Raw genomic sequence first — 13839 nt, 5'->3', positions numbered from 1 at the left:
CTTCCCGGGTGAGGCAGATCGGTCGCCGGCCTCTGGACAGCTGCTCATGCTGGCTGCCAGCCACTCACAGTAGCTTATGGCAGCCCACTGCAGCAGGAGCTGCAGCCTATGCCGTTGCCGGCAACTCATGGCATCCCAGCTCCAAGCTGAGCTGTTGTTCACCATCTTAGCTGTAGAGGGCGAAGCATCACTGGCCATCATGTGGGATCCAAACTGGGGCCCTACTGCACACAACGCACCACTCAGCTGGCCCAAGACACTTTTTGGTTTAATTTGTGACTCAACCTACCATCTCATCCCTTTCTCCTTTGATTCAGTATTAAATACCCAGGACACACTCAATAAATGCTAAACTTAGTATGGATGCCTTCATGTTAATGAGTGAAGAAAACATATCTTTCCAATATTCAAATGTCACATTAAATGCATTAAAATGAGCACTATTTTGGCTATGTCCATACTAGTTTTCTAAATCTTGGTGCTAAGTTCACTTTTGAATTACTCAGCTGATTACTTTAATTGTAAATATAACCAATTTTCACACTATTACCACTTTACATAACACTGAAGATGCCCTATTTCAATGTTTATGGTGGAGGTGGGAAAAAGGGTGAACTGTAAGGGTCTACAAGGCAGGAAAAGGCACGTATTGCCTATGTAGACCACTAACAATGCTTTATATTGTTAAACAATGTAAATACTCTACCATTAGTTCTTGCTGTACTGTCTGTGGTAAGATTGATCATGTTAACATGACAATTCTAAGAGGGGAGAACCCATGTTTAGCTTTTATCCCTAAGAGCTCTGGACAATCAGTTTACAAACATTAGGTACCAGCCTAAATGAAAACAAAATCTATCATAGGTACTAAAAAAAGATTCAGAGAATATTCCTGATTTACAATAAATCAGTGGCATACTCTTTAAATTGATAGGATGCTATGTCGATTGCCAAAGACAAGTGGACAAATACTATTAGACAATTATTAAATATTTGTTTGTCACAGTATAAGAGCAGACAAAAAAAATCTCAGCTGAATTTTTATACAAGTCTTTATTTACAACTTGTTTTAACAACTGTACACTTTTTGCAGCCTTGAAAACATTTTTGTACTTGAATGGGAAAATATAGTTTGACCAAATCTTAACTTTATTCTTCATATACATATATTATATGCATACATATAAACATATACATATAATTAATACCATAACAAGTTGGCAGTCATAAAATTAAAATGATTAAGTGATATCAAAAGGAAATGTAAGATTTCAAAACAATTAAAAATCTGTCTTCTGTGGTTTCTTAGACCTTATATTTTGTGACTTTAGTAAAAATTTCTTACTGAGGCTCTCTTAAGAAGTCATTCACCTCAGTAAACATTGAGAAAATCCACCAATCTAACACACAGTAAATGGCTCTAAACTTGGTAAACAGGTGAAAAAATACTGGATGCCACTATGTACAATGTTGCTAAATCTGTGTTGATTCCATTTGTGAAGTGAGAAATTTAGAGTCCTGTGTGGATTTCATTTTTGGATTATAATGACAAAGAATGAAATTGTGAAATTATAAATTCAATAGTCAACCAGAAATAAAAATACCTAGCAATATCCTTTTCTTGCAAAGGCTAAACTGCAAGGTGGATAACTACAATGTCAAATATGAAACTAACAATTCACAGATCAATGATACTTAAGACATGAGTATAAGGCTTCAGAGCTGGGACTGTAATCAGTACAACTCCAACTCCAATGTACTAAGGTGTTTTTCAGCTCATCTGAAAAGTTTAAAAACTACTCTAGGAAAAAAAAAAAAGCCTCTTTCTAGCCCCAAATCTTTAATAGAATTTATTAATGAAAATAAGGCAAATTATTAAATGTGTTTGAATTTTACCATTCATTATACAACTAAAAATTGGGTGTTATAAATGGTGGGGCAATTGTCAAAATATGAAAACTGCAAAATAAGATAAACCTGGAAATCATTCCTTGGAGTACAAAGCATTCTGAATTACACATAACCTGTAAACAGCAAAGTTAGTGACAGCAATAACATTTTAGTGCATGTGAATTTTAAATAACTAAGGCTATTAAAAAACAAAGGCTATTATTAAAAAAAAATTAGAAGGCCTCAAATAATTGATTGATATTTGTGTACAGTCATTTCCTGTATTTAAACTAAAATGCTATTTCTTATTTCAAGCATATTGAAAATTTCCCTTAACTAGTATGAGTCTCTGTAGAACACACATTAAATTAGGTCACCAAGAAAATCATAAGCTCAAATCACACTGTTTATTCATCTGAACTTGAACAACAATAAGAATTTCATCATAATTTGCTTGGAATTTGACATACTGTAACAAGTCTGTTGCTTGATTAAAAAAAATTTAAAAGGAAGAGGAAAGCATCATGACTTCCTTAACAGGATAGTTTTAACTAAGGACCAAGCTGACTCAAAAGAATTATGATTAGTTTCTTATTTTCATTAAAAAACTCAGATGAATTACTATAGGTCCTTTTAGGTATGGTAAGTGCTTTAGTAATAGGCCAAGTAAATTAGTAAATATTAAAACATGTTTCATTAGCTATGTCACTGGAATAAAATATTTGCTGCATACATAAAACTTAATTCATAATTCAACTTATTAAGAGCAAGAAACTATGAAGAAAACCAAAGAAATTATCTAGACCCTGATATATCTTTAAAGTGGAAAATAATCGAATGTGATTTTAGGGATAAATACAAAAAACTGTTGGCAACTTTCATTAGATCTATATAGATTTAAAAGTAACTAAAAAGAAGAATATGTGTTTATCAATTTTTATTTGTAAATAAGCATTCATCAGTTTCTGCTCCATAAGAGTTAGAAACCATGTATCCTCAATGTTAAAACACTACATAAAAGACGAAAAAATCCTGAAGATACTAAGTTATGACTTATGAAATGATTTAATTATATTACTTGAAAAGTAAAGTGCTGAGAATCTGTTTAAAAATACATACTGAACAAAAGTTTCAAAGAATGAGGTTTTAATTTTTCCAAGGTCTTTAAAAAGGGCTGGTGTTAATTTTAATAAGAAAAATAGCTCTATTCAACAATTGTGGTAAAATCGAAGAGCTATCCTAAGTTAACTGAATACCTTTATTTTGTCCTTATTTTCTCTTTGGGTATTACAGCACTGGCAAAAAGCATTTTCTGCGATGATAAAAAGTTCTATATTTGTGTTGAAAAGTATGATAACCACTATCCATATGTGGTTACTGAAGCATTTAAAGTGTGTCTAGGTGACTGGGGAACCAAATTTTTTTTAAATTTAATTATAATTAATTTAAATTTAAATTGTCACATGTGGCTAGTGGCTAATGAATTAGAAAATGCAGGTCTAGAAATCTACTCTTATCTAGATTAACAAGAAGCCAGTGGATGATAAAGACAATTAGGAGACCTATCTATTCCACAACTAATTAGTAGATATTCAAAACATATTTTGTCTTTGTGTGGCAGAAGAGTGCTTAATTTTTTACTTTGGGAGGACAAAAAGCAGTTCTTCTCTCAAAGGTCAGAGTCAAGACTTCTCTATTTCAGTGCTGCTCTCTTCTAGGGGACCTGCTTGTGCAAAGCATACCACTAGAGTAGTGGGTACCACAGAAGAAAATATTTCAGAAACGGTTCACACTATGAAAACATTTCTCTCATCTGAAAACACAAAATAAAACAAAACTCTAAGAGAATGTTCTTATGAGCAAATCTTTCTATTCTTTGGCAGTAATCATATATATCAATATAACAACAAATATTTCAGTACTTTTGGACTATGATTTGAATACTAATATATTTGTTACAAATGGAAGAGTCCTGACACCTAGAAACATCTCTCAATAGAAGAAGCCAAAATAACTTTGCTATATTAGAACTTAAGAAAATGGCTAAGTTCATAAAGCATATTTGTTATGTAGAACTAAGAATATTTTTGTAGTATTCTGCCATCTTTAGTGTTTGCCTTTTCCCATCACCTCACTCCACCCCTTTCCAGATTCTCTGACTTCACAGCTCCTGGAACTTGGCTATCTTTATCCTGTCCTTGGGTATATGCAATAATGAAGAAATTAGGAAAGTCAAGGGCAGTTTGTAGGTTTGTATTTTAGGACAGGGAAATCAAAGGAAAGAGCATCTTCTGATTCACCAGAAGATTGTTTACTTTTTATTACTGCAACTCCAGAAAACAAAAAGTTTCAAGGATGTTTACATTAGGAGAACTTAGTTTCATGAGTTATTAACTTTTTATAAAAAATGTCTTATTAATGTGAAATACAAAATGTATCTCATGCCTAGTTGCCCCAACCCAGCTTCAACTATATTTCCAGACTTAGAACTTCAGATTGAACTTTAAAAATTTCAGGAAGAGTACATAGCCCATTTGTTTGGGCAATCTTTTGTATTTCTCTTAGTGAGTGTTGCAAAATAAGGAAAAGAACCCCAGTGGAAAAGATTTAAACAGAACATGCCACAGAAAGGTACAAGGAAAATAATTATCTAATATTAGTAAAGTGCTGTGAATCTTACAGTGAAGTATAAATAATACATAAATGATTAGGAATAACAGTAAATAATATTAAGATACTCATCTCTAATAGTGACATATATAAACATACGATACAAAGTATATACAGTTTTCACTGCCCAAAGGTGGACAAATATACCAAGAATAAACGAGTCCCTTTCATTAATTTTACAATATAACTGTTAAACTAATTATTTTCCTTTGTCAATTTAGAGATCTCTAAACTGATAAAATCTGCCCAGAAGTCTCCCACATACATTATTAAAGCCCAAGCATGCTTTGGTAGTTTCCTTTTTCTCGCTTTGAGATTGTTCTTCTCATGACACTTAATTGTTCCTTTAAACTCTGAGTAGATACAATCCAGGATATTTGAGAGCGCCAAGGGCCTAAAATTTTGAGGCTATGGATACCTTCTCTGATGATTTCACCTTTAGACCCTAAACATCTAATTCACAGTCTGGTGGTAATGTATCAGGTACATAAGGGCTCTCCTTGAATATACTTTTTCAAATGTCCACTTTTGCTTTCACTTTAAACATTTTCTGTGTAGCTACTATGTATAATTAAGGGGAAACATAAAATTGAGCCTCTGTTTATAAACTAGGTAAAGAAGCAGATCTAGATAACTGTTAGAAGTCGGTAGTGATTCTCAGCCATCACAGATTTCTTCTCATCTCATCAAATTATAGTATCCTTAATGGCCTTAAATCATCACCTTAGGTTTAGTAATAGGTTAACAGTTTTAAAATGAAAATAGATGCTTTCCCTTCCACCGATTCCATATCCAGTTTATATTGTATGCCAAGTTCATGCCCACTGAAGGGAAGGACCATAAGAAAATGCTATTTTTGTCTACTCATTTTAAATGATCATGTAATAAAAGTCAGATGATTTTATGTAAACTATTACTTTAAGAACATTTGTTAAGACAGTGTAAATTTTAACTGTAGTCAGTACTTCTATCTGTCTGGATATTTGTTTATAATTAAGCCATTTCTTATCCTGATAATCCACTCTACTCTCTAGCAATGGATTTGCCTTAACAGCAGTTTTGTTTCTTTGTCAGATTTCTATGCTCATTTATATACAGCATACAAAGTTATCTTACAGAATATTATTGGAAAATATTAGAAAACAGGAAAATACTGAAGAGAGACATTACATAATGGCTGATATACACTTGTTAGGAAACGCTAGCAGATCCCTCACAATTGCCAAAACTCATATACTTGCCATAATTAGGTTCAGGTCTCTAGTTTCTCAAATAAACTAATGTCCCTTTTCTATCGTTGTAAGTGCAATGGGAAGAATCCAAGTATATTTCAAGATAACGATAAATATATATATTGTTTTCATAAAGATAATACACATGAATTGGATTGCTAAAAGGCTGTTTAAAAACAAAATAATCAGTACATACTTCCCAAGAACATAATCAGTGATTTAAGGAAGCTAAATATTAATGCTTCCGTGATTTGAGGGAATGGGGAAGGGTAGAAGTTAGCTGTGTCAGTAATGAATTATTTCATGTTTTTTTGGCTTTTGATAAATGAATATTTACTGCAAAACTTTAGGACAATAAAATTATTGTGCTGAAATTAGACAATAAAACCTTTCCAAATTTTTCAATAAAAGGAACGTACACCAATCATTATTTAAATATGCTTTATAGAAAGTAAAAATTAGATGACAGATACATTGAGAATAGCCTTCCTCATATAAAAACTCCATGATATAAAATATTAAATCATTATAGTTACAAAGAATAAGGTCTGAAACCACTTTCTAAATGTAATGAAACTGGATTGTATAACTACCAAAATAAGCTGCCATTTTGACAGTGGGGACTATAGGAAAAGAGATTATCATTATTGAATGGAAAACCCTTTTAATTTATAAAAAGGGAAAAATTTAAAAAATGCTAAAATAATTTTTGAAGTTTCTGATATTCCATTTTTCTTTTGTTGAGTACACTCTTTCATCGTACTTTAGGACATCACATAGGTTTTGCTGTTGAGAAAGAAGTACAATGCTACATCCATTTCTAGTGAAAAAGTCCCTTCATAATACAAAGCTAAAAAGTCAAAATATCCTTCCATAGTTTAATGAATAGACAATAAAAAGCACTTTTTCTTAAGGTTGTTACTTTGCCCTTAGGAAAAGCAAAATGCCAGGCACTTTCCTCTCACTTTAGGATCACAGATATTCTGATCCTCGTGTCTGTGAATTAGCTAGGTTGATACAAGTTGTGTGGGCTGTGGATGCTTTTTCAGATAAATCTCACATGTTCCAACTGAGGATAACAGTAACATTCCTGGAGTCAGATCTGGATAATTGGAGATTAGATGCAAACTGTTAAGATAATTTAAAAATTTTAGATTTTTTTTCAAGACAATTTTTATATTGGGGAAAACATTTTCAAATTTTTAACGTGGTACTATCTTTCAAAGATGAATGCTTGTCTGAGAGTAACAGACACTCAAAAATATTTCATATCATTAGTTAATAAGAATGAACAAAACGGTTATTGATAAGGAGCTGTGACTAAATTAGCTCATAGATAAAATGTCCTTTCTTCGACTTAACATCTTTCACTTATCGCTGATCCATTGGCACAGCATGGACTTTCGTGCCTTTGTGAAAACTAATGAAATATATAGACTGATGTTGGCGACTAGATAACATTTAGCTTAATCTTGTACAACTGACCATTAATTTTGTAAAAAAACCAAACTTCAAGAAAATCACAGACAACAGTTCCTTATTATAATTTAATCACCCCATTAAGCCAATTTTACCAGGCTAAGGCTATCTAATAGAAATAATTTAATCTTGCTCAATTTTGGAACACGGGTCCTTTATTTAGGAACTTCTTTTTCTTAGTTATTATCAAGTAATTGGACAAATGATAAAAAGATATGGTTGAATTTTTGAAAGCTCTTTTAAGTACAACTGTACTGGTTATTCTCTTTTTAGATAAGATAGACTACAATATTTGCTGGATTTTTTTCCCCATTATGAACTTCTTAAATACACACTGCAGAACATAAAAGTTAGGCTTTAATATTCCTTAGTTACTTACTTTGTATTTTCTTACCCTTGTTAGAAGGATACAGAAAATAGGCTTTTTGTTTGTAAGAATTCAAACACTAGGCTGATGGCTCACCCCAACCTCATGCAATAACAATGTACTTACTCCACTGCTGAGGCCAGGACTAGCTCCATTGTCCAAGCGAACTGTGGCTTCATGAGGCTGCCATAGCTAGGGAGCTTGTGAAAATACAGCACAGCATAGCTCATATTTAAATAAAGCAACCAATGTCTTTTAACTTCCAGATAGACCATGGATCATCACAAACCTTCTGAGAAATTATTAACCTTTACTAGATCCACAGAAATTTCATAAATCCTTTCCAAAGCTGAGCAAGGGAAACAGCTTTGTCACTGTTACAGCTAAGTTTCATTTCTGCTGTTTTTAACATCATAGAATGTTTAGAAATACAATTTCTTCTATGTAATGAAAGTAATACACTAAAAGGAGTGAAAATTATGAATGTAAACACCAAAATAATAGCATGTAACAGATGCTGAAGAAAAATAAGAAGCAAAACTTCCTTCTAAAAGTTTGGGACCTTTCTAACCCATTTAGAGGACTATATCTGAGTAGGTGGGTGGGAAGGAGACCAAGACTAGGACAGTAAATAGAAAACTAAAATTAAAACCTCTTATCTCATGGGATATAATCATTTTAATGAATAGTTCATTGACTCTTTTATGTTCATCTACCTTACTCTCTGGGTATAATTTCCCAATAATTTTAATTTTACTACAGTTAGTGTTCATGACCTGTTTTAAAGCAGTTGAATCCTTATGCTATTTGTGAAACGAGGAGTTGAGGGTTAGAACCACCTTAAATAGTTTTTGATCCTTTGTTATCAAAACTTTCTATGTTGATTAGGTCTGCTTAGCCTCCTGAAACCCCACAATGCATTCTACTCACATGGGTTCTCTCAATTATTACTAATTCTTCCTGCTTTACGGTCTTATCAGGCAGAAGTATTCACACTGCACTTAGACTTCTGTACTTAATGTAAAAATTAGCACAATGCACAGTCATTTCTGTGTATATTCTAATCCTTTCTGCAAGTAGTTTCTGAGGACAAATGAAAACACTTAGTACTAATTTTTAGTTCAATTTTCTTATAAAAAAAAGGATTTAAAATCAAACATTTGAATACAATTTCTGAAAATCCTTATTTTAGTTTGATTTCAAGTTACTAATTTGTATTTAATATACAGAACTAAATGAAACCTGAACTTTCAAATAGCAAGTACATGAAATAAAATCCTCTCTTTAGGTGACTTATCTAAAAACAAAAACAAACAAATAAACAAGAAGAACAACAATCAACCTAATTTCAGTAATTTTTTTGCTTTAAAAAATGGGCTATGGTGCAAGAAAAAGACTGGAGGGGAGCTTAAATATAATTGGGGACCAAATACTTAAGTTAATATGTAAAGTCAAGGCAGAGGCATTCCATTTTCAAATAAATGATATTTTACATTTATATAGCACCTTATATAGTCAAAGTGCTTTACAATCATTATGACTTGGCAGCCATTCATCAATGTAAATAACATTGTTTACAATCTATCAATAAATTTAAGCACTTTGAGGAAACCAAATACCTAAGAGAATCTGTTCAGTAGCAAATTCTTGGACTAATACATAGAATTGAGACAAAATGTAAAGGAGACTTGTCATAAAATCACATAAAAAGTCACTTATTGATCTTAATGACTGATATTAAGGTGTTAAGTATAGAAGGGTTTATATTAATGAATAAGTAAAACACATGAACTACAAGGCAACAAGGAAATTGCCCCAAAGGGAAGTTACTTGTAAGTATATGAAAAATAAATATTTTAGATGTGGAAGGCAAATGAAACCATAAATGTCAGCCACGTTGCCAAAACTTGATCCTCAGTTACTGTGATATTCCAAAGGAAGACAAAATTAATGCACTGCCTGATCTTTCTTTTCCTTCTGTAATTTCTCCCCAAATAACCTAACCAACGTATTCACTTTTGCCAGCAATAATATAGCAGGAAATAATAACATTCTATGTATTTATGTTTTAAAAATAGTTTCCAAATCTTCAAATTTAATTTCTTATAAAACAATGTGAAAACTTATTTTTTCCCACTAAATAATTCTCTCAGGTGCCTGGGTGAGATCTGACTAGCACCTCTGCCAATGTATTGTATTTATTTATGTCTTTGCAAAAAGTGCCCTTGCCAACCATTCATTTTATATAGTAAGTATGCAAGTTATTTGAAGTGCATTTGAAAAACAATTGAAAACACAGATTAATACATCATAGAAAGATTAATTCCCTTTAAACAAAGACATTCTTATAAAGCATGGTAACACAGAGGCACAATAAAGAATATAAATTGTATATCAATTATTGGCAGAAATTCTAATTCATTACAAAGCTTACACCACTGGGGAAAGGACGTTTTCATACAAAGAAAAGTACTACACTATTATACAACACTTTTAATTGGGCATTTAAAATTTTTTGGCACATTAAAAGGAACTGAAAGGACTACAAAATAAAGGACCAAGAAACTAAAACATACAGACACAGGTGAGAGAACTTCCTCAAGTAGGAAACAACTAAATAGTAACATAAAATAGAGACAAAGAATAAGCTGGCTGAATTTCCTGAAATGCTGTTATATGTAACTGAAGTATGTTTTGAATGCAGTGTTTTTTATTCTAGTGGCAAGACTTGTCTACCTTGCTGTGGCTGGCTGAACATGGCCCGGGTAAGATCTTCTTGTGCTGGTTGCTTGTCTTTGCCTGGCCAGGAAGGACTGCCCTGAACCTGTACTAGCAAGTCTATCTTCAGCTGCCTTTTTATGCAGAGTCATTCCCTATATAACACAGAAAAAAAAAAAGGTAATCAATGAAAAAATAGTGGAACAGACTCTTACAAAAGAAAATTTCACATCAATGAAAAAACAGTGGACCATACTCTCACAAAAGAAAATTTCATCATGCAGAATTTGTTACATTGCATCATAAGGCACAATTAAGAATGCTAATTCTGTTCATTATATATTAAAATCTTATAGAGACATATTAGTTTAAACCATTAGGTACAAATCTTCCTTTAGAAAAATTAAGGCTTAATTTTCTGAATTTTTAATAACTAAATTAATAGATAGCACAGATTTTTGGAATACATTACTATTTTCAATCATTCATACTTCCCTTCAAATCAAATGTAAGAAGTGATTTTCCAAGAAAAAAGTGCAATTGATTCGTAGCAATTGATTCAAGAGGTTGTGGAAATCACAGGGCATATTTAGAATGGAAAACCACAAATGCACTTGCCATTTCTTAAGGTAGGAAGGCACATTAGGTATAACACATACCAGCATGCTGTTTTTCTTCACTTCAGGCAGACTTGCATTCTCAAATAGATTAAAAAAAGTTCCTGACAGCCCCAAATAGAGGGCCCAACAGAGAGCAGGGAGTCTTTCTTGAAGACAGGAGGATGGTCTACTAGCTTAAAAGGGAGAGAAGCCACAATTGCTGGATCCAGAGCACCTTAACAGGAGGAAGGTCACCTTAACAGGAGGAAGGTCACCTCTGGGGGCATGCTCTCTGAACATGGAGGAATAACAACAATGACAAGCATGTGAGATCAGAAAAAAGGTGGTTTGGGTACTCATTCAATAAGCCAGTGAAGAACTCTCACCAGAGAAACCTGAAGAATTGAGAGTGGGTGTTTAATCTCACCAGTGACTAGATACAATAAACGGTTGGGAGGAAGTGGAAGGTGGCGACAATGAAGAAATGAGCAACTGGGAGCCAGAAGGAGAGTCAGGCAGATAAGCCAAGCTATGTGAAGATACACACGGCTTTTGTAGAAGGAAATGGACAAACTGGCACAGAAGACAGAAGCCTAAAACATAAAGAGTTAGCTTCTAGGGAACACACCGGTCATGGCTTTGCATTTTTAAGAGTTGCAATCTATCATCTATACCCAAACACACAACATTTCTCCATTTTACCAATGAGAAAATCCAGAAGTTTTTTCACTCAATTGAAATCAAAGCATTTAAGGATTTGAAAAAAACTGATAAATATCTATTGGTAATTTTTATTTATTAATTTGGCTACATTTATTAACAATATTTTGTTTAAAATATACTATTTTTTTCAATTTTACATACCAAGTAACTTATTCAAATTCTTCATACATTTTTAAGGTCTCAGTATCCATCAAAAGGACATTCTCTGCAATACTTAATACCTTTACCCAGCACTCATCATCTTCACTTTCATTTCAATTATCTGAGACTCAGAACTTCTTGAATGTATGTATGAAGCTACTACTGGCTATCTTATCTGAACATAACTTGTGTGAGTCTACATGGAATTATTTGTCCATTCTCTGGAAGGCTAGAAGTTAGGATTACTCTTTAATACTATATCACAGGATAAATACAGTTCCCCAAGAAAATCAAGAATATGAAATTAATAATAAGGATTGAGAGGGGCACAGCTCCAAGATGGCTCCAAGGAGGGTGAAGAGGAAACAGAATAGGTGGAGTCAGGACTAGTTCTCAGAGAACTTCCTTAATAATTTTTGTCCTACTTTAAAAATCTTAATTTACAAGAAACCTATAGTTGTTAACAATAATAGTGTTCTAAATCCAATGATTTTCTCTTTTTAAAAAAAATTGTGATAAAATATTAAATATGTAGTTTTAACCAAGGCAAATATAAATGTAGACATGTCATGAAACAGTAAATTTTTGAAAAAGATTAAATCAGATTAATAGGCGGCCTGGGACACTATCCTTTAAGACACAGTATCAATTATAACTGTAAAACACATCCATATATGGTCATTTAATCTATGCCAATGGAAGCAAGAATTTACACTGGAGTAAAGATAGTCTATTTAATAAATGGTGCTGGGAAAGTTGGACTGACAAGTGCAAAAAAATGAAAATGGACCACCTACTTATACCATGTACAAGAACAAACTCAAAATGGATTAAAGACTTAAATGTAAGACCTGAAACCATAAAACTCCTAGAAGAAAACATAGGGAGTAAATTTGCAGACATTACCCTCAGTAATATTTTTACTGAGATATCCCTCGAGCAAGGGAAATAAAAGAAAAAATGAACATATTGGACTACATCAAACTTAAAAGTTTTTTCACAGCAAAGGAAATCATCAATAAAACAGAATGGGAGAAGATATTTGCCAATGATATATCTGATAAGGGGTTAATATCCAAAATTTATAAAACACTCATTCAACTCAACACCAAAAAAACAATCAGCCCAATTAAAAAATCGGCAGAGGATATGAACTGGCATTTCTTTAAAGAGGACACACAGATGGCCAACAGGCATATGAAAAAATGTTCAACCTCACTAATCATTAGGGAAATGCAAATAAAAACCACAATGAGATACCACTTCGGTCAGAATGGCTATCATCAATAAATCAACAAACAAGTGCTGGCGAGGCTGTGGAGAAAAGGGAACCCTGATGCACTGTTGGTAGGACTGCAGATTGGTGCAGCCATTATGGAAATCAGTATGAAGGTATCTCAAAAAATTGGAAATGTAACTATTGTATGACCCAGCAATTCCACTCTTGGGTATCAAATCCAGAGAAACCCAAGACGCTAATTCGAAAAAAATATATGCACCCATATGTTTATTGCAGTGCTATTTACAATAGCCAAGACTTGGAAACAACCGAAATGCCCATCGGTAGACGACTGAATTAAGAAACTGTGGTACATTTATACAATGGTGTATTACTCCGCTATAAAGAAGAATGAAATCGTTCCATTCGCAACGACATGGATGGACCTAGAGACTCTTATGTTAAGTGAAATAAGTCAGTCAGAGAAAGACAAATACCATATGATCCCACTTAATATGTGGAATCTAAAATCTGAATGAACGAGGAAAGTAAACAGAAATGGTCTCAGAGATATAGAGGAATAACTGATGGCTGTTAGTTGGGAGGGGAGTGGGGATGAGGGAGAAGGGGAAGGGATTAGACAGCATAAATAGGTAACTACAATATTGCCACAGGGATATGAAAGTCAGTTCGAGAAATATAATTAATAATGTTGTAAATATTTTGTAGGGTGTCAGGTGGTCACATCTTGTTAGGGAGACCGCATCATAGATGGGGTAGAGGCTTGATCACTGCACTGTA

At 33.0% G+C, this 13839-nt stretch overlaps 1 protein-coding gene across 2 annotated transcripts in view; it reads right to left on the bottom strand.

The window, feature by feature from the left end:
- Window positions 1-1488: 1488 nt before the first annotated feature.
- HOOK3 (hook microtubule tethering protein 3) overlaps window positions 1489-13839 on the bottom strand; it is a 92416-nt gene continuing 80065 nt past the window's right edge. For both annotated transcript variants that reach the window (XM_019649265.1, XM_019649266.1), the window contains one exon: window positions 1489-10511. In XM_019649265.1, the coding sequence (XP_019504810.1) occupies window positions 10371-10511 (141 nt within the window). In that variant the 3' untranslated portion in view covers window positions 1489-10370. The remainder of the gene's footprint in view (window positions 10512-13839) is intronic.

This window comes from Hipposideros armiger, unplaced genomic scaffold (assembly GCF_001890085.2).
Source record: "Hipposideros armiger isolate ML-2016 unplaced genomic scaffold, ASM189008v1 scaffold_131, whole genome shotgun sequence".
Lineage (NCBI taxonomy): Eukaryota > Metazoa > Chordata > Mammalia > Chiroptera > Hipposideridae > Hipposideros > Hipposideros armiger.
Note: the sequence above shows the minus strand (reverse complement) of the source record. Positions and strands in the feature narration are given on the sequence as shown.